The sequence below is a fragment of the Seriola lalandi genome, unplaced genomic scaffold, assembly GCF_002814215.2.
Source record: "Seriola lalandi dorsalis isolate HSWRI2012SDOR001 ecotype SW California unplaced genomic scaffold, Sedor1 jcf7180002054488, whole genome shotgun sequence".
NCBI lineage: Eukaryota > Metazoa > Chordata > Actinopteri > Carangiformes > Carangidae > Seriola > Seriola lalandi.
Window position 1 is genome coordinate 420,541 of NW_019525041.1, and position 18,110 is coordinate 438,650.

The following is an 18,110-nucleotide window of genomic DNA, read 5'->3' on the forward strand; positions in this document are numbered from 1 at the left end:
GCCGACATTGCTTGCATCAGCTCTCGTGAAGTGGACAGCACTCGCCGGCAAAGTTACCACGAGTAGCTCCCTGTCTTGTGTTATAGTAAAAACACTGTCACTATTAAAGCCAGCCACCATTCCTAACATAGCGGAGTAGCTACAAACGACCAAATGAAGCTCTTCGTAAGTGAAGGCAACCCGCACTGCCTGAAGGTGTTAGCCGCGTTAGAAGTGACTGGAGTTCAGTGTGACGTTCAATATGTTAACCACGAAGGTAAGAAAGCATGGTTAGCTTTATTATGATATGTGGACCTAAATGTAATGACGACTAACGGCAGCTGTCGTTTGGCTAAATCATTATATGTAACGTTTGTTTTGCCAAGTTTGAGCTGAATATGTGCTGTAACTGACGGTTGCTACCATGGGATAGCATGCTAGCTGTAAGTGACAACTGCCTGTCAGTGTCAGTTACAGTGAATGAAGTGAACAGTCCACTTGTATCTGCGTCTGAGAAGCAGCTAGAAAAGTCTTTTTCTGCACGTCACTGCTTTGTTTGTCTTATTTTAGCAGTGTTTGATTGAACAGCTCCACGCAAACTTTGTTTTGTTTATTAATGGATAGCTACAGGTGTTGAGCCTCTACCTGTACAGACACACCTGGATACTTGATTTACTTGGACGTTTGTAAAGTTTCAGGGCTGTGTCATCGTTTGGTCCCCCCAATATCTTGATATGAACAAAAATGACAGTATTCTGGGGATGATAATTAGTGCTTTCAGCCTTTTTTTTTTCTTATCAAGTTAAAAAGAAATCTAGAAAACACTATATTTGAACACCATCCTGTGTGATTACAAATTACCATTGTCAATGCGCTTGAGGTTTTTTTCATCCCACCAGATTCTGTCTGTCAGTGTTGTGGTAAACGGAAAATGTTTTACCAAAGCAACAGGACTAGCAGGAGTTCTGGTTCAATATCTGACCTGGCAAAACTATGTGGACAGTCAGCATGCACCCAAGAACAACCCTTGACACACCTCAACCCAAAAACCTGAAAACGTTTTTGAAAAAAAGGGTTGCTTATTATGTCATGTTTTAACTTGTATTGACTGAGACAAATGTCTGTATGAAAAGCTTAATATTGATTTAAACTAAATCACTCATCCCTCCATTAATAGTCTTGTGACTAATGTCTGACTCGCTGTTCTGATCTGTAGCTGACAATGTTTACAAAAGACAGGCTGTTCTATACAATAAGTCCACTCTAGGCTAAATTCAACAATGAGTTTGACATGATGTATTGTTTGAATTGACTACTGAAACAGAATACAGCTGGATCATATCACATGGGCTGTATACTTGTTTAGTTATTATTCCTGGAGACTTAGGTTATTTCTAACCAATTCATTGTCCAGTAGAACATCATCAAGCTGTGTAAAAGAATTAGACTCTAATTAAATGGTAATTCACCCTAGCCTCAGGCTTATGGCCTGATTGTCTCAGACATGTGAGAGATGCTTCACTCCCTGTCCCAGATGTGTGCTAGTCTTCCTTAGGAGCTGGATCACAGAGATGAATAACCAGGACCATCTGGCATGCAGCCACAGTGCATGAATTAATGGACTGTACCCAGAAATACACATACACTAACAGTACTGTGGTTGTAGTTGAAAAATCCTTTAAACAATAGCTGTTTTTTGTTATTTATCCATTGTTTTATACAAAGTTTGATATATTGCAATACATTTTGAAATATTAACTAAGGTAAATATCATTTAGAAAAAAAAAATGGAGGTGTTATTTTTGCTGTATTTATGCAGAATTAAAATTGTATTGAATCCTTGAGCCACCATAAAACCAGTAAATTGAACCATCAAAGTAGAAACATCTATAAAAAATGTAATCAGAATCCTCTCCTGTGGTGATCTGCCCTGACTTCTGATGAATTCCAGATTAAAAAGATCAAATCCTTGACCTTCAGTTTGACCTTTGTGTTCTTCATGGACCATTCAAGTAACTTTGCTGATAAATATTAAGGCTCAGAATGTGATCACAGGATTATCCTCGAAGCATTTGAATGTTATTACTTCTCCTTGAAGTTGCAATGTTGAATTCTCTCTCTTTAAAGTCAAAGCCATTAGAAAGAGGATTTACAGTTTGTATCAGAATCTACCACCCAGGTAAAAAATCCAGTCCAGTCCAGAAACATGCTCACAGACATAATAATCTTGTCTGCTGTATCTTATTTTATTCATAATTATCTAAACAAACTCACAATCTCTTTTTCTCTTTTGTTTTTTAGAGACAGTGGTGCCCTTCCTTAGCCGTCCAGCTTTGCCGGCCATGCTCCTGCCTAGTGGACTATACCTTTTCAGCGCAAATGCCATCTGCCAGTCAGTAGACTATATACATAGTCCTTTCTGCTTGGTCATTTATGAATGTCAGTGCCAATTAGGCATGAATGTGGATGCTGTTAATCACTGACTCTGTATAACTTTTCAGATATCCAAGATTCTTACCCTAATTTGTACCTAGCCATGCAAACAGCTTTGTCTTGAATTTTCCAGGTTTTATTGCTGAGCCCCCAAAATTTAATGACAGCAGAAATTTTAATCTCAGAACCTAGGAAAATAAAAACAAAACTATCTGCATGGCTAGATACCATTAGAGTTTAAAGGAAAAAAAGATTGTTTTTTGTAATTTGTTACTTGGGAACACTAATTTCAACAGTTTTTTTCAGTTTCAATGGTAATTAAAATGGAAATTATAAAATTGCAATGATATGTACAGTGGGTACGGAAAGTATTCAGACCCCTTTAGCCATTTGCTAAAATCCAAAAAGTTCATTTTATTTCTCATTAATGTACACTCAGCAACCCATCTTGACAAAAAAAAACAGAAATGTAGAAATTTTTGCAAATTCATTAAAAAAAGAAAAACTGAAATATCACATGGTCATAAGTATTCAGACCCTTTGCTGTGACACTCATATTTAACTCACATGCTGTCCATTTCTTCTGATCCTCCTTGAGATGGTTCTACTCCTTCATTGGAGTCCAGCTGTGTTTAATTAAACTGATTGGGCTTGATTAGGAAAAGCACACACCTGTCTATATAAGACCTTACAGCTCACAGTGCATGTCAGAGCAAATGAGAATCATGAGGTCGAAGGAACTGCCCAAGGAGTTCAGAGACGAAATTGTGGCAAGGCACAGATCTGGCCAAGGTTACAAAAGAATTTCTGCATTTCTCACAGTGGCCTCCATAATCCTTAAATGGAAGAAGTTTGGGACGACCAGAACTCTTCCTAGACCTGGCCGTCCAGCCAAACCGAGCAATCGTGGGAGAAGAGCCTTGGTGAGAGAGGTAAAGAAGAACCCAAAGATCACTGTGGCTGAGCTCCAGAGATGCAGTAGGGAGATGGGAGAAAGTTCCACAAAGTCAACTATCACTGCAGCCCTCCACCAGTCGGGGCTTTATGGCAGAGTGGCCTGACGGAAGCCTCTCCTCAGTGCAAAACATATGAAAACCCGCATAGAGTTTGCCAAAAAACACATGAAGGACTCCCAGACTATGAGAAATAAGATTCTCTTGTCTGATGAGACCAAGATTGAACTTTTCGGCGTTAATTCTAAGCGGTATGTGTGGAGAAAACCAGGCACTACTACCTGCCCAATACAATCCCAACAGTGAAACATGGTGGTGGCAGCATCATGCTATGCGGGTGTTTTTCAGCTGCAGGGACAGGACGACTGGTTGTAATTGGAGGAAAGATGAATGCGGCCAAGTACAGAGATATCCTGGAAGAAAATCTCTTCCAGAGTGCTCAGGACTTCAGACTGGGCCGAAGGTTCACCTTCCAACAAGACAATGACCCTAAGCACACAGCTAAAATAACAAAGGAGTGGCTTCGGAACAACTCTGTGACCATTCTTGACTGGCCCAGCCAGAGCCCTGACCTAAACCCAATTGAGCATCTCTGGAGAGACCTGAAAATGGCTGTCCACCAACGTTCAGCATCCAACCTGACAGAACTGTAGAGGATCTGCAAGGAAGAATGGCAGAGGATCGCCAAATCCAGGTGTGAAAAACTTGTTGCATCATTCCCAAGAAGACTCATGGCTGTACTAGCTCAAAAGGATGCTTCTACTCAATACTGAGCAAAGGGTCTGAATACTTATGACCATGTGATATTTCAGTTTTTCTTTTTTAATAAATTTGCAAAGATTTCTACAGTTTCTACGGTTTTTTCTGTCAAGATGGGGTGCTGAGTGTACATTAATGAGAAATAAAATGAACTTTTTTGATTTTAGCAAATGGCTGCAATGCAACAGAGTGAAAAATTTAAAGGGGTCTGAATACTTTCCGTACTCACTGTATATACCAGAAAGATATGGTAATGTGTTGGTTTTATTATACTAAGTTAATAATATAAACTAAAGCCTCACAGTAATGGACTGAAAGGTTGATATTTAAGATTTGTGTTACTGTGCATTGTAACTCATGAAGACGGAGCACATATGTTGAAGATACCTGTATTTCATGTGTATTTGTTTAACACAAACTCCCATTGAATCTAAATGAGCTAAAACTGTTTGACAGGACCTTGTTCTTTTTTTTCCACAACCTCAGATACTTGTTTGAAGTAAATGGACAAGAATCCAGTGAGCTTTGCAGTCAGTGGCTTGAATGGGAGGCCACAGATCTACAGGTAAACTCTACATAAAAATAACCTTCTCGTTTGCTTGAAATCTGCTGTACAAAACACCAAACCTCTTTTGAGATGCAAACTATTTTTAGTTCATGCATTTGTACAGTCTTTTGTATAGAATCCTCTTACTATGCTTCAGTGTGTCACCAAAGGGGACATAAATCCATGCAGCTAAATGACTAAAACTTACACTCTCAAAAGAACAATGAATAGAGACCAGTGTTAAGAAATCTATCTGTATGCTCAGTGTAGGGTTTAAGGAGGCATTTATTTAACCTTAGTCACACTTCTTTGGTTCACTGCTTGATCTAATGTCATTCGTTCAATTGTAATTAACCTCTGTTTTGTCTTATTTGTGCAGCCTGCACTGCTGCTGGCTCTTCACATGGCAGTGCTGCAGGGAAAAGGTTCACAGGTGTCCAATGTCCTCCAGGGGCCACTAAACTACTTGGACCAAAGCTTGAGCAAAGGGAACACGCCATATTTAACAGGGGTACAGTATTAAAATCTCCTGTTCAGCTGTTGTATTTCCCATTTTTCTACTGCCCATTTAGTTTCCATATACGCTCACTCAAACAAAGCCTTTTCTGTCGATTTAATATATGATCAAGTCAAAAGTTCATGATGCCTCTTTGAAAGCTCAGCTGAGCTTTACTGAGCGCCTCCTGAGTGCCACATCAGGCTCCTCCGGCAACATTTCTTTTTCTCCTCTTCTTTTTTTAACAGCTGATGCTGAGCTAGTGATGCTTTTTTAAGTTAAAAAGATTCATCTGGGGAGGAGGTCCCTTATGTTGCAGATGTGCCGGAGTGTGGGGGGGGTGTGGGTGGGTGTGTGTGTGTGTGTATTTGCAGCCCCTGTGGCAATAGGTCATCTACGTCTGTCATATATTTCATGTGTACAGAAATATGTTTTGTTAAGTCTCTTGGTGATATGCATGGCTTGGACGAGGAGCCCCTTGTTAAGCTAAAGTGTTAACCCTAACCCAAGCGTCACAGTGAGGCAGTTGCAACAGTGTATATATAATCCATATTTAGTAAGAGGCAAGCACAAAACCAATTCATGCTGAAAATATTCCTCCTCATGGTTGTTCTGTATATAGAAAGTCACGGGGTTGAATGGATCCCTCTTCTGCATTGTTTACAGCTTTCAAAATAACAGGCCTTTAGATTTTTGATGGGATGACTGAAAAGGACTTGCGACAAGTTCAGAAATAATGTTTATTAAACTGTGCTGTGTTTAGGAAGCCGTTTCAGTTGCTGATGTTGTTTTGTGGGCTGCGCTGTATCCTGTTTTATCTGACTCTTCACTAGCACTGGGTAAGTGGTCATAAACATTAAAACCGTTTGTTGTTGGCCATGCAGAAATTCTCCACCCATTAACTAATTGTTTCCTTTTTAATTTCCTCAACTTCCCCTCTATTTTCGTTTATCAATTTTATTTCCATTTTTACCTTCTTCCTTTATTTTATCTTCTCCTCCTCCTCTATGTTCAAACAATCCTCACTGTAACCCTTCCCTTATGCTTTTTTTCCCCTCCTTTATTCTCCCCTACCTTTTTCTGTGCCCTTTTTTCTTTTCACAGGTGAACACAAGTCTGTGAAGCCTTGGTTTGACCGTGTGGCTGCTATGCACAGTTGCCAGTCTGCTGTTCAGAAAGTGCTGCGGGGAAAAGGCCTGCAGGGCATGAAAAGCTACATGCAGAGGCAGCCTGCCCCTCAGAGCAGCCAGTGCAAAGACACACAGCCATGCAACAGCAACCCTGCTGAGGTATCTGCTAGATCATCGGGATAGCTATTAGACTTAAAGCATTCTTACTGAACAAAAATCATTCAGAGGTGGTATCTACATTTGTCCCTATGCCTCAGGGAACCCTGTGAGGTATCCAAGAAGATTTATTGTCTTTTTGTTTTCCTCAAGCTACAGATGCAAAAACAAAACACCTTACAAGACATGTATTATCACATTTTCCCATATTTTCAGTCTTTTTCTTCAGAGGAAGAAAGTTAAAGCATTGAAACAGTTGCAAGACTTGAATTCACCTCACTTGAACTAAGCAAGGTTCTTTTGTAGAGCAGATGTGATCTTCAGGTGAGACTTAACCTGGCTCTATTAAATCTAAATTAACACCTGTGTTGGGATATAGAACATGCAGCATGCAGAGGTTACATCACTATTTCTTTATCCTCCACTCTCCTTCTTGTGTAAGCATGGGAGGATTTGAACAGGTGTCAGTCAAATTTAGCAGCAGGTGTTATGGCTCCTTGTCAGAGGACGTGGGAGGATGTGTGGATCTCAGAGTGCCTTTGGGTTAAAGGTTGAGAGGTCAGGTGGGATTCATGGGGCATGTGTAACAATAAAACACACAATTCAAAAGAATTAAAAAATCTTCTTTTTGATCGGGTGGTTTAGTGAGAGAATGGTTCACTTGTAGTGTATTGGTCCTTTGATAGCTCATCATTGATTTGTGAGCCATAGCTGTTTTTGAAAGAGATATTATACCGTGAACACATTAACAAGTTTGTGTACGCCTTTTTTTTTTTTTTGCTTTACTGTATCATGTTGAAATGGAGATCAATTTGATGTTATGGTCAATAATTGTTTTCAGTGGCAATACACTTTTGGGTTTGTTGATCAAACTGTGCAAGATTTGAAATGATTTTTAGAACATGGAGCCATCATTCAGACGTTTTATCACCCCTTAATTTTGGGCCATGTTGATAATCTTGCACAAAGTTAAATTAAACAGCAGGATTAAACTACATACATTTTAGGTAAATGTCTACTTGTGGAGATTACCAGCCTCACATGTTGGTTTCAGTTTAATTCCTTGTTAATGCGTCCTGTATATCCTCATATTTGTATAGTGTGAAGAGGGAGAGCGTGTGGTTTCAGAGGAGGAGATGGAGGCTGCTGTTCTCACCTGGAGCAAAGATTTGAATGGTGGCCCACTGGCTACAGAGAGACAACACCCAATGTAAGTAATTCAACGTGCCATTTCCCAATCTACACATTAAGCAGATACTTCCACTCAGAGTGATGTGCAGAGAGTGTGCGCTACATGTTGTAGTTTATGATGTTATAGAATGTCGTGGGAATCACATCACATAACACCACATCTATTTGAACCCGATTCAAATTCAGTTCTGTTTTCCTATCAGTTTGCCACAGGAGGGCAAGCGAAACATCCTGCTGACCAGTGCCTTGCCTTATGTCAACAACGTCCCCCACCTGGGTAACATCATTGGCTGTGTGCTCAGCGCTGACGTCTTCTCCAGGTAAGAATTTCTGTCTTTCCTTTGTACATATACAGTAGGTGCTAGAAACCTAGTGATAATTGTGAAGAATACATTGACTCATGCAGCAAACACATTTTTATATTCATATACCCAAAAACATACAGGCATGTGACTAATTGTAATGTATTTAACAGCCTTTGGAATATTACAAGTAAAGCTGTCCATCATACTCTTTCTCACTAACAGTTATAAATTATCTCATCTTCTACCTCAACTTAATCTGATTTCTTTCTTTTTTATTTCTTGATCCATTTCCTTAATTTTCTTTGCACTCATCATCTCTGTGTCTTTTGTCTTGTTCCACTTCCTCATTCTGTCCATCATCTTCTTCAAGGTATGGCCGTCTGCGAGGCTGGAACCTGCTGTTTGTGTGCGGTACAGATGAGTACGGCACAGCTACGGAGAACAAGGCCAGAGAAGAGGGCCTGACACCGCAGCAGATCTGCGACAAGTATCACGCCATTCACTCCAGCATCTACAAGTGGTTCCAGATCGACTTTGACTTCTTCGGCAGAACCACCACTGAGAAGCAGACGGAGTAAGTGAAAGCAGGGAACGAGGCTGTGTTGGCCTGTTTGGGGCCAACAGTGGGTTTAATTCAATCTACTGATATGTGAGAAATTAAAGACAAGGTTTTTTCTTTCAAGAATAAAAGAGAAACAGCAGAGCTAAAGATATAGCTAAAGATATAGCTAAACACCGAGGTCTCCACTAATAATCACTTCATGATCCTTGTCTTCACTTGGCGTGGATGTGGTGGTTGGATGTTTCCATATGATTACCATACACTTACTATAAAATTACATAACATAGGATTACTATAATCTTGCTGTAGATGCGGGGGTGGACGTCTAGCCCTCACAACCATACATTCTGCTTTACTTAAACTCAGAGATTATTGAGTATTATTATGGAATGTATTACTTTTCAGAGATTTACCAAATAAATACAAGAAATCCTATTAAGTGTCTGGAAATACAATTGACACCGTCACTTATGAATTAGTCAAATATTGGTAAAAGACACATTAACTAAAACCAAGGGCTTTTGTGAACACAGTCAGATGAGGCTCCAGTTACTTTGTAATAGGTTGGTAATGTAATTTATTCAAGAAACTTTTCCAAACCTAACTTAAGTCAAATGAAAGGAGAGTAAATCTATAGTAAACTTATCAGTTTTATAATATGGATGAAGTAATCAAAGTCTAGAGATGAAAAAAAAAAAAAATTCAATGTTATTGACATTGTTGCTCTTAGGAAGTATTGAAGTCAAGAAAGTAATGAAGTGGATAGCATTTACAGTCAGTGAGCAGTGCAGTTCTCCTCACCATATGGATAAACTGTCAGATTATTGTTTGTTTTATATTGATATGCAAATAGAACATAGTAAGATGCCTTCTTATATGTTGAAATGGAAAAACAAAAGAGAGGCACTTTTCTTCAGTAAAAATTAGACTTAAATCCTTGAGCTTGGACACTGAAAAGGTTTACAAAGATCACAAAGCTGAAAACTCTTGTGTGGGGCCTTTGCTTTGATAGAGTGCAACATAAAAGGCACAAGCACCACATTCTTTGAAAAATGAAAACAGCCCACAGATTAAAGACTTTTGACTTGATTCATGAAAAGTGCCTTGGATGTAAGGTTTTAGATTTACCAACCCAAAATCAAAATCAGAGATTACTTTCAGCTTTGTTTAGTTTTTTTGTACCATTTTACTTCATATTTCCCTTAGTAAATCAATAACACACACTCTCTTCCCTTCAGGTGGAAGCAGCCCAGAATTGTTTAATAATGTCAGAAAGTAGTTCAAAAAAGTGTGAAATTTAATGTGTATTGAGCTAAAGAAATAAGATTAAGATACACGGAACAAAATGGCATCATCTAGTATGCAACGAACCAAAAATATATGTACATTTCTTTTTGGTTTTTATATATATATATGTACACACACACTCTCACAAGTTGAAAACAATACAGCTACACTGTTGTGGCTGGTAACATGCAATTGATGAGCCTAAAAATACACATAGAAAGTAAAAATTATTTTAAAAAAAAAGATATCTCAGAGGGCCAAATATCAAATATTTGGAGTGGAGCTGTAGGATTTTGCAAGGTCCCATAAATTTAATATAAGTTTTCACATAGATTTCTTTCAAGAAAATCCATGACATGAACTGGGGAAAGTTCTGAATTCTAGGTGAGTTGACATGGAATGACCCACGGGGCAAAAGAGAAACATTTTTCTCTTGCATCACAGACACAACCCCTGAAGAATCTTTCAACCATCTTGTTCCTCCGTTATATTTTCAGGATAGCTCAAAATATTTTCTGGCGACTCCACAAGCATGAATTCCTGGTGGAAGACACGGTGGAGCAGCTGCGTTGTGAAAACTGTCAGCGTTTCCTGGCTGACCGCTTCGTAGAAGGCATCTGCCCTCACTGCAGCTACCCAGAAGCTCGTGGTGATCAGTGTGACAAGTGTGGGCGGCTCATCAATGCTGTGGAGCTCAGGGTGAGTTTGGTGGAGCAGACTGTACATCTGAAGTGATTATAGTGGGCAAGAAGGATTGTAGCCACTGACTATTAAGAGAATGATGGTGGTAGAAACTGAAATATCATTTTAATTTTTCCATGTTAATATATATCTAAAATGCAAAATGTGAATCTACAAACACAGAAACAGACCCATCATTTGCTATTCATATAGCATTGTGGTTGCACTGGAACTCTTGGAATTATTTGGACTTGCATGGAAGGAATTATTATACTCATCTAAATTGTAAATTCAGGAAAAAAGAAAATCAGGTTAAATTTTGCCTAATCAGTGTTGATCATTGTTGTACCCTCCAGGAACCCCAGTGTAAAGTCTGCAGGCAGACTCCAGTCATCCGCTCGTCCAAACATCTGTTCCTGGACCTGCCAAAGGTATGCTTTTCAAACTGCATTGTAATGGCTTTGGTTGTGCATTCCCCTGTTTAGACAGTATTTTTGGTCACAGGGATGGAGACAGTAAGCCAGTTTAGTGAGAGTAAAGTAGCATTCAAACTCAGACAACTTGTGGAAGGCAGTTACCGCTGTGGTAATTTTATTATATAAACGGCTTTTCTCTCACTAGAGCTGTGGTTTGGAGTAAGACATGAGGATGCTTTTGACAGCATTTTCATTCTCTCCCTTTTTCCCATGTAGCTAGAAACTCAGTTGGAGCAGTGGCTGGATAAGTCGACCAGCACAGGAGACTGGACCGTAAATGCCAAACAGATCACTCGCTCCTGGCTGAGAGATGGTCTCAAACCTCGCTGCATCACCAGGGACCTGCAGTGGGGAACGCCAGTACCTCACCCTGACTTTAAAGAGAAGGTCTGGTATTGTCGTATAGAGTAAAAATACATTATTTTTCACAGTACAGGTGTTGCTGTTGGATTGCATTTGCTTGTTTTTAGTTTGCTATTTCTGCATGCTGTGGAAAAGATGCTCACACCACTTTAATGAACCATGAAGCCCTACTGCTCAGCTGTATTGCCTGCTGAGAAAATAATGAATGCAGACACTTAATATTTAAGGTCAGGCTCCTAATTAAACATTGAAAATGACTATGTACTTAATTAACTGTTTACAAATCCTGCAGTGAGTGATGATACTGCAGCCCTCTTTAATCTAATCTAATATCTACACTGGGAGAAGTTTTAGGTCTGGCATGTCTGAACATGTTTGAACACTGACCATTTCTTTGAGTACACACGTCTGAAATGTTATCCCACACAGTATCTCATAAGGACATTTGATGTCAGACTTGTTATTGTAATCAGTGATTATATCCATGTCATTGTGCATCTTCTACAATTCAAAAAAAATTTGTCCTTTGTCACTCATGACTATTTCCACTTCTGCAGGTGTTCTATGTGTGGTTTGACGCCCCGATTGGTTATCTGTCCATAACCGCCAACTACACCGACAAATGGGAAAAGTGGTGGAAGAATCCTCAGCAGGTAGAAGCTCCCAGCCCACATCTCAAACACACAATGTCAGAATTTATGAGCCATACTGATGGACAAGCTTGGCACAGATTTGTTCCACTTTAAAACAACAGAATGGGTCTGATTGCTTTTTTCATCGCCCCATCTGGTCTTTTGCACTCTATCAGAACACAGTGTAATTCCCAACCCCATATAACCCGTATGTAAAACAGAGGACGACATAATCTCTTTGATTATGAATAAAATGCATATTTAGTTTTAGACATACAGTAGACTGGGTTGAAAGCAGTATACTGTAGGTCAGTGCAGTTCTTCTGGACTCCTCCCCTGTGATATAAATCTCAGCATGATCACTCTACCACAGGTTTTCTTGATTGTTGTCCTACATGATGCTGTAATCAGCTTCACTTCAAAAATTTGAACTATTTGACATTTTATGTGTATATGCGAGTTATCATATTTTAAGATTTCACACTCTGCTTCCCACACATACAGTAACAAACGTCAAGCTGGAAACGTGCTAGTTAGCTACTTATCACTTTGCTACACTTAATTTAACTGCACCTTGATTAAATAGACTTAAACACTTTCCAGATTAAAAAATTTTTACATATTTACTTCGTCTCACTGACTCATCTCATCTCTCTCCATCTAAAACCCCAGGATTGAGCAACTGTTAAGTGTGTGTGATAGCCTGTATTTGCAGTGAGTGAGTGAGAGAGAGAGTGAGATGGGGGTTGGGGGTTGGGGGATGGGGAGAGCTGATAAGTCCTCTTTGAACTGGATGATCTCATGATGATCTAATATGATGTCATCCTCACTGTGCATTGTTGTGTCTCTGCCACCAGGTGGAGCTGTATAACTTCATGGCCAAAGACAATGTGCCATTCCACAGTGTGGTGTTCCCCTGCTCCCTACTGGGAGCTCAAGACAACTACACTCTAGTCAACCACCTCGTTGCCACTGGTAATCACTTATTTCAGCTGACTGATTTCAGCAGTTGATTCATTATTTATATTTTGTATTACTAGATTGATATTGGGATTCACAACAGATCTTCAAATGGTTTTAAAAACACCATAAAGGCACATTCACTCTGTTTTGTAGTTATACAACACAGAAATCATGATTGATCACATTTACTGTTAATTAAGGTTCAGCTTTGACAGTAGCTTATGCTCTGACTTCCTCACAGAATATCTCAATTACGAGGACACTAAGTTCTCCAAGAGCCGTGGTGTTGGTGTGTTTGGAGATATGGCAAAAGACACAGGGATCCCGGCTGATGTGTGGCGGTTCTACCTGCTGTATGTGCGTCCAGAGGGACAGGATTCAGCCTTTTCCTGGGCTGACATGGCTCTGAAGAACAACTCTGAGCTGCTCAACAACTTGGGCAACTTCATCAACAGGTTGGTAATAGTCATATGTTTTGAAATGAATTCCTGCTTCCTACATGTGATTAGGAAATATTAGAATTTATTTTGTCAGAGAGAAACCTACTTTCCCTAGTGACCCTGACCAGGTAACCTGCACCATTCTCCTTTAGCTTGTTTACCACAAATGATACTTGTTCCACGACTTTGTGTTCTGTGCTGCTGTTTATTTCTATATTAATTGTTTTGATCAGTTCAGATCAGTCACCAGTGAAATAAAAAGTGGAGCAACGCACCTCAAGTTGCTCACATTTTTTACATAAGTTTCACTCAAAAAGTAAATGTGCAGCAAAACTGTCATCCGGTCCAATTACTAAGTTTTCAGATTGTTGTACTCATAAAAAAAAAAAAAAAGTCTGTTAGAGCAGTAACTATTACAAGAGGTTCACCCTAGTTTTCTAAATTTGTTTGGGATGGCGTAATTTAGCCCCAATTTCATTGCCTCAAATGATTTTTAAAAGATCAGGGTTAAATCCCACATCAAAGATTTTTCTCAGCAGCTTTTTTTCAAAGTACCTTGATCTTCAAAATTGGTCTCGGGCAGCAGCGTTGATGCCTAATTGGTTCAAAAATATCTTGTAGATTGCATCCAGCCTAAGGTGTTGGAGGTAGAAAAGTATTCTGCTGCAGAAAAGAAATTCTGTCCTTGCCTGGATCCAGTCACTAAATCACTACATCGTTAGCGACAGTGTGTCCATCTTACTCCCTGCTTCTTCAAATTCATAAACAATCCTGGGCTGTGGTGTTCCAGCTAATGGCTGGACATTTTGTGGACAATGTGACAAACAATCTGGCTGGCAAACTGAAACGATTAAAACTTTACTTAACATTTACCATCAGCAAACATTATTTTATTGATTAAGAGGATTCGGTCATTTTAACTGTAAGAATATTGTTCTTTATTTTTCCAGGATGGAAAAAAACCTCAGGGCTTAGCAGGTTCACTAATTAAAAGACTAAAACAAATTAAAAATGCAGGTCACACAAAGTTCATGCTCAGATGTCAAAATCACAGTTCATTGTAAATTTGACTGTCATGTGAAAGCATTTTGGTCTAGCAAACCTTCCTCAGAGCCTGAGAGAAGTGTAAAATATAGAGCAGTTTGTTGCATCAGACATGATAAAAAAAACTTTCTCACTACAAACATCCTCCTGATGTACACATAAAACTCATTTCAAAAATTCCTGGCTCCAGACACGGCTACAATTTAGAGGCAATATAGGAGATGTGAGGAGGCTCAATGCAGTACACTGTTGTTAGTTTACACTAGCAGAACACTGTATTACATCTGACAACAAAATCTATAATTTATAAACAATTAGCAAGTCAAGTAACATACCCTTCCCTCGTTTTGCTCTCTCTCGCTCTCTCTCTCCCTGATTCTGTTGCTGCCTTTCGCTCACTGTTCACACATTTTTCCTTTTTCCCTGACCCCCCCCCCCTTTTTTTTTTTTTTAAATCTGCTTTATTCAAACCCCCCCCCTCTCCTCCAGAGCTGGCATGTTTGTCACCAAGTTCTTTGAGGGTTGTGTGCCTGCGATGGAGCTACAGCAGGAAGATAAGAAGCTCCTGGCTTTGGTGGGCTGGGAGCTGCAGCAGTACATCCAGCTCATGGACAAAGTCAAGTAAGACCAGTCGAATCACATGTGTGTCAAAAGCAATGAGAGAGGGATGATGTTGGGATTTAGAGGGAAATTTATCAATCTAGTTGAAATGACTTTTAAGAAGTAAAATTCTGTTTGTCTTCAATTAGTTATATTCAGTGATTTGAAACTATTAAAATGATCAAAAATTGGCAGTTTTATTTTACTAGTTTTAAAGTGTCAGTCGGTCATCTTAAAATGTATCTCTACACTAAAGGTAAAATATGATTGGATAAACCCATATTTGTACTTACACTTAATTACAACTGAATTCTGTACCATGCATTTGGTTCGCACAACTACCTTAAATCAAGATTAACAGCTGCTGTCATCGTCCTACTAATGTTCCACCAGAATCCGTGATGCTCTGAAACACATCCTGAACATCTCTCGCCATGGCAACCAGTACATTCAGGTCAATGAACCCTGGAAAAAGATCAAGGGGGGAGACACAGAAAGGTGAGATGGCCTTGACCAGTAAACTCAATCTCTGTCTGTCTACATGGTAGATGGATCTCAGTGTTGCTCTTTGTTAGCCGTGTGTGTGTGTGTGTGTGAATTATCATTCTACATTAAAGGAGAGATTAGCCACATACCTTTTGAAAGATTACTCATTCATTCACGATCATGTATCTTTGAACACGGGAAAATTAAATTTGACCTTGCAGAGACTGAAATAAGATCAGTTTTTAGAAGAGCGAAATATTTATATATAATATCAGCAATTAAAATCTTTGTCCATTATCAGGATAATTTAAAGATTTAAACTCATGATTGGTTCAACTGACTGACTGATGCTTTTCTTTTTGCCCCCTTCAGGCAGCGTGCGGGCACCGTGACTGGTGTCTCTGTGAATATCGCCTGCTTGCTGTCAGTGATGCTGTTGCCTTACATGCCAACGGTCAGCCAGACCATCAGGGATCAACTCAACGCCCCTCAGTCATGCATCAATACCATGTTGCAAGGGACTGGCACCTTTGTTTGTACTCTGAGAGCGGGCCACCGCATTGGCACTGTGAGTACGACCTGAAAAAGTAGACACAGTTCATACATGCGCAGACACACAAAACCGTGTAACGTCCGGTATGTTGACACTGGGTGATACAATGAGGATGCAACAGTCTAGTCAATATTTCAGTACTCTGGAGGACATTGTAGTCGTGTGAACACACATACACACACGTAAGAATAATAGTGTTTCTAGGCCTCAGCCTTCGAACACCAAGTTTCTCTCAGGCCACTTGTCCCTTCAGGCTTAATTGTGGTGGCCTTTGTCTGTAGCAGGCTGCCAATGCTACATTCAGTCTCCAAGGCTATCGTGATTAGTGACCGAGGTCTCCAGACAAGGAGCAGCAAACTAATGTCACAATAAAGACTACACAATGCTTATATGCACATAACCTCTCTGACAAACCGCATCCTTTATCATCAGTGTAATCCTGCATTGGAGATCCTGATCGAAACTGCAAATTTCTCATACATAGTTATCTACTTACTTACTTGCATAATCCTCTTTGTTCAAAGATGAGCGCTGAGCCTCCCATGTTAAATTTTCCAGCTGCGCCGGCCTTGGGCTGGATCCACAATTGCAAATTTTTTTAAATATTCGTGCATATATTTTTTTGAATTTCTACCTTTTATTCCCCCTGCCTACCTGTTTTACTCCAAGGTTAGTCCGTTGTTCCAGAAGCTGGAGGTGGACCAGATTGAAGCTTTGAAGAAAAGATTTGGTGGACAGCAGGTATTTGATGTTTATGATGCCTAATGGTCTGTGCATTCAGTCAGGTCTTGTAGTAATATAGGTTGACTATTTATGAATAATGAAATAAGAATGAATTGATAATGTATAACCGTTCAGAGGCCTCTGTCAGACTGTCGTCAGGATAATTTGTACTTAATTTGAGTAACTGCCTTTTGAAACATGACACGACCAAACACACTATAAATGTTTAAATTGTGTATCAAGGATCCATCATATAGATAAAAATAATTCCTCTCTAAACCTTCTTCTCAACCGCCTGCCTCTAGCCTGAAGATGAACCACCTAAAAAAAAGGTATTGAGCGGTATTTGCTTGTGTTCGAGTCCACAGCAGTGCCGCTGTGTCAAACCACACGCCTTCACTAACACTAGCAGCTCATCTAATGTCCTCTTGTTTTGAATTTTTACTCATCTCTGTGTGTCCAGTGTGATTCACTGCCCATTCACACATCGTGACTCATAAAATCCCATAGACATTTTGAGTAATGAGTGTTATTGTCTGAAATGAGGTAAGAAATTTCTTGAAATAATAACCATCAAATCGCCTCAGACTCAAACATCTTCATGTGTCTGTTTCCACCCTCAGACGACAGCTCAGAGCGCTGCCAGCGCTCAGCCTGCCGCTGTGCCAGCTCCTGCTGCTCCTGCTGCTGAGGTGCTGACGGTGAACGGAGTGGACCCAGAAAAAGCCAAGCAGCTCACTCAGGCTGTGGCTGAGCAGGTGAGATCGTTGGTTGGTGGAAACACATTGTTGATCTGTCAACTGCAAACCTAATTCTTACATATTAAGTTATTTTGGAATCAATAATCTGTTATTAGAACAATATTGTATTGTAAATTGCATTGTTTTTTATCAAATCGTCATTTTCATAACTGGATAACAAAGCGGATGCCATTTTCCGTGATGAACGAAAAAGTCTCCGAAAATCAAATCACGCACGCAACAAACAGCCACAGAAATAAATAACGGCTAATTTTATAAGATACATTTATTCTGTATTTTATTTTGTAATTGTAATGCGTACATTTGTAATTTATGAATCAAAATGAAAATTGTTTTCTACAAATTTTAATCTTTGGATTTTACTTTATACTTTTCTACTATAAATACAGCGTTGAAATATTTGGGAAGACGATGGTTAACTCTCAATATTTCCAAACCCAGACGATGCGTGTAATTCTAAACTCACAAATTTCTGCTTTAAATAACTGTTTACTACTTGACGGTGTCGAATCTCTGTTTATCCAAATAAGAGGAAGTATTTAATTGAATCAGATTTAGGTGTGACAAATCAATTACACTCTGTTTTCTTT

At 39.4% G+C, this 18,110-nt stretch overlaps 1 protein-coding gene across 2 annotated transcripts in view; it reads left to right on the forward strand.

The window, feature by feature from the left end:
* Positions 1 to 18,110, forward strand: part of mars1 (methionyl-tRNA synthetase 1) — a 19,775-nt gene continuing 1,665 nt past the window's right edge. The window contains exons 1-21 of one of the 2 annotated variants that reach the window (XM_023412841.2): positions 1 to 256; positions 2,281 to 2,371; positions 4,611 to 4,689; positions 5,051 to 5,182; positions 5,931 to 6,006; positions 6,272 to 6,456; positions 7,554 to 7,663; positions 7,848 to 7,964; positions 8,320 to 8,523; positions 10,296 to 10,497; positions 10,836 to 10,910; positions 11,172 to 11,342; positions 11,876 to 11,971; positions 12,808 to 12,925; positions 13,155 to 13,368; positions 14,887 to 15,018; positions 15,391 to 15,495; positions 15,856 to 16,051; positions 16,706 to 16,777; positions 17,065 to 17,091; positions 17,383 to 17,517. In XM_023412841.2, the coding sequence (XP_023268609.1) occupies positions 154 to 256; positions 2,281 to 2,371; positions 4,611 to 4,689; positions 5,051 to 5,182; positions 5,931 to 6,006; positions 6,272 to 6,456; positions 7,554 to 7,663; positions 7,848 to 7,964; positions 8,320 to 8,523; positions 10,296 to 10,497; positions 10,836 to 10,910; positions 11,172 to 11,342; positions 11,876 to 11,971; positions 12,808 to 12,925; positions 13,155 to 13,368; positions 14,887 to 15,018; positions 15,391 to 15,495; positions 15,856 to 16,051; positions 16,706 to 16,777; positions 17,065 to 17,091; positions 17,383 to 17,517 (2,640 nt within the window). In that variant the 5' untranslated portion in view covers positions 1 to 153. The remainder of the gene's footprint in view (positions 257 to 2,280; positions 2,372 to 4,610; positions 4,690 to 5,050; positions 5,183 to 5,930; positions 6,007 to 6,271; positions 6,457 to 7,553; positions 7,664 to 7,847; positions 7,965 to 8,319; positions 8,524 to 10,295; positions 10,498 to 10,835; positions 10,911 to 11,171; positions 11,343 to 11,875; positions 11,972 to 12,807; positions 12,926 to 13,154; positions 13,369 to 14,886; positions 15,019 to 15,390; positions 15,496 to 15,855; positions 16,052 to 16,705; positions 16,778 to 17,064; positions 17,092 to 17,382; positions 17,518 to 18,110) is intronic. The other variant, XM_023412842.2, reaches the window with a different exon arrangement.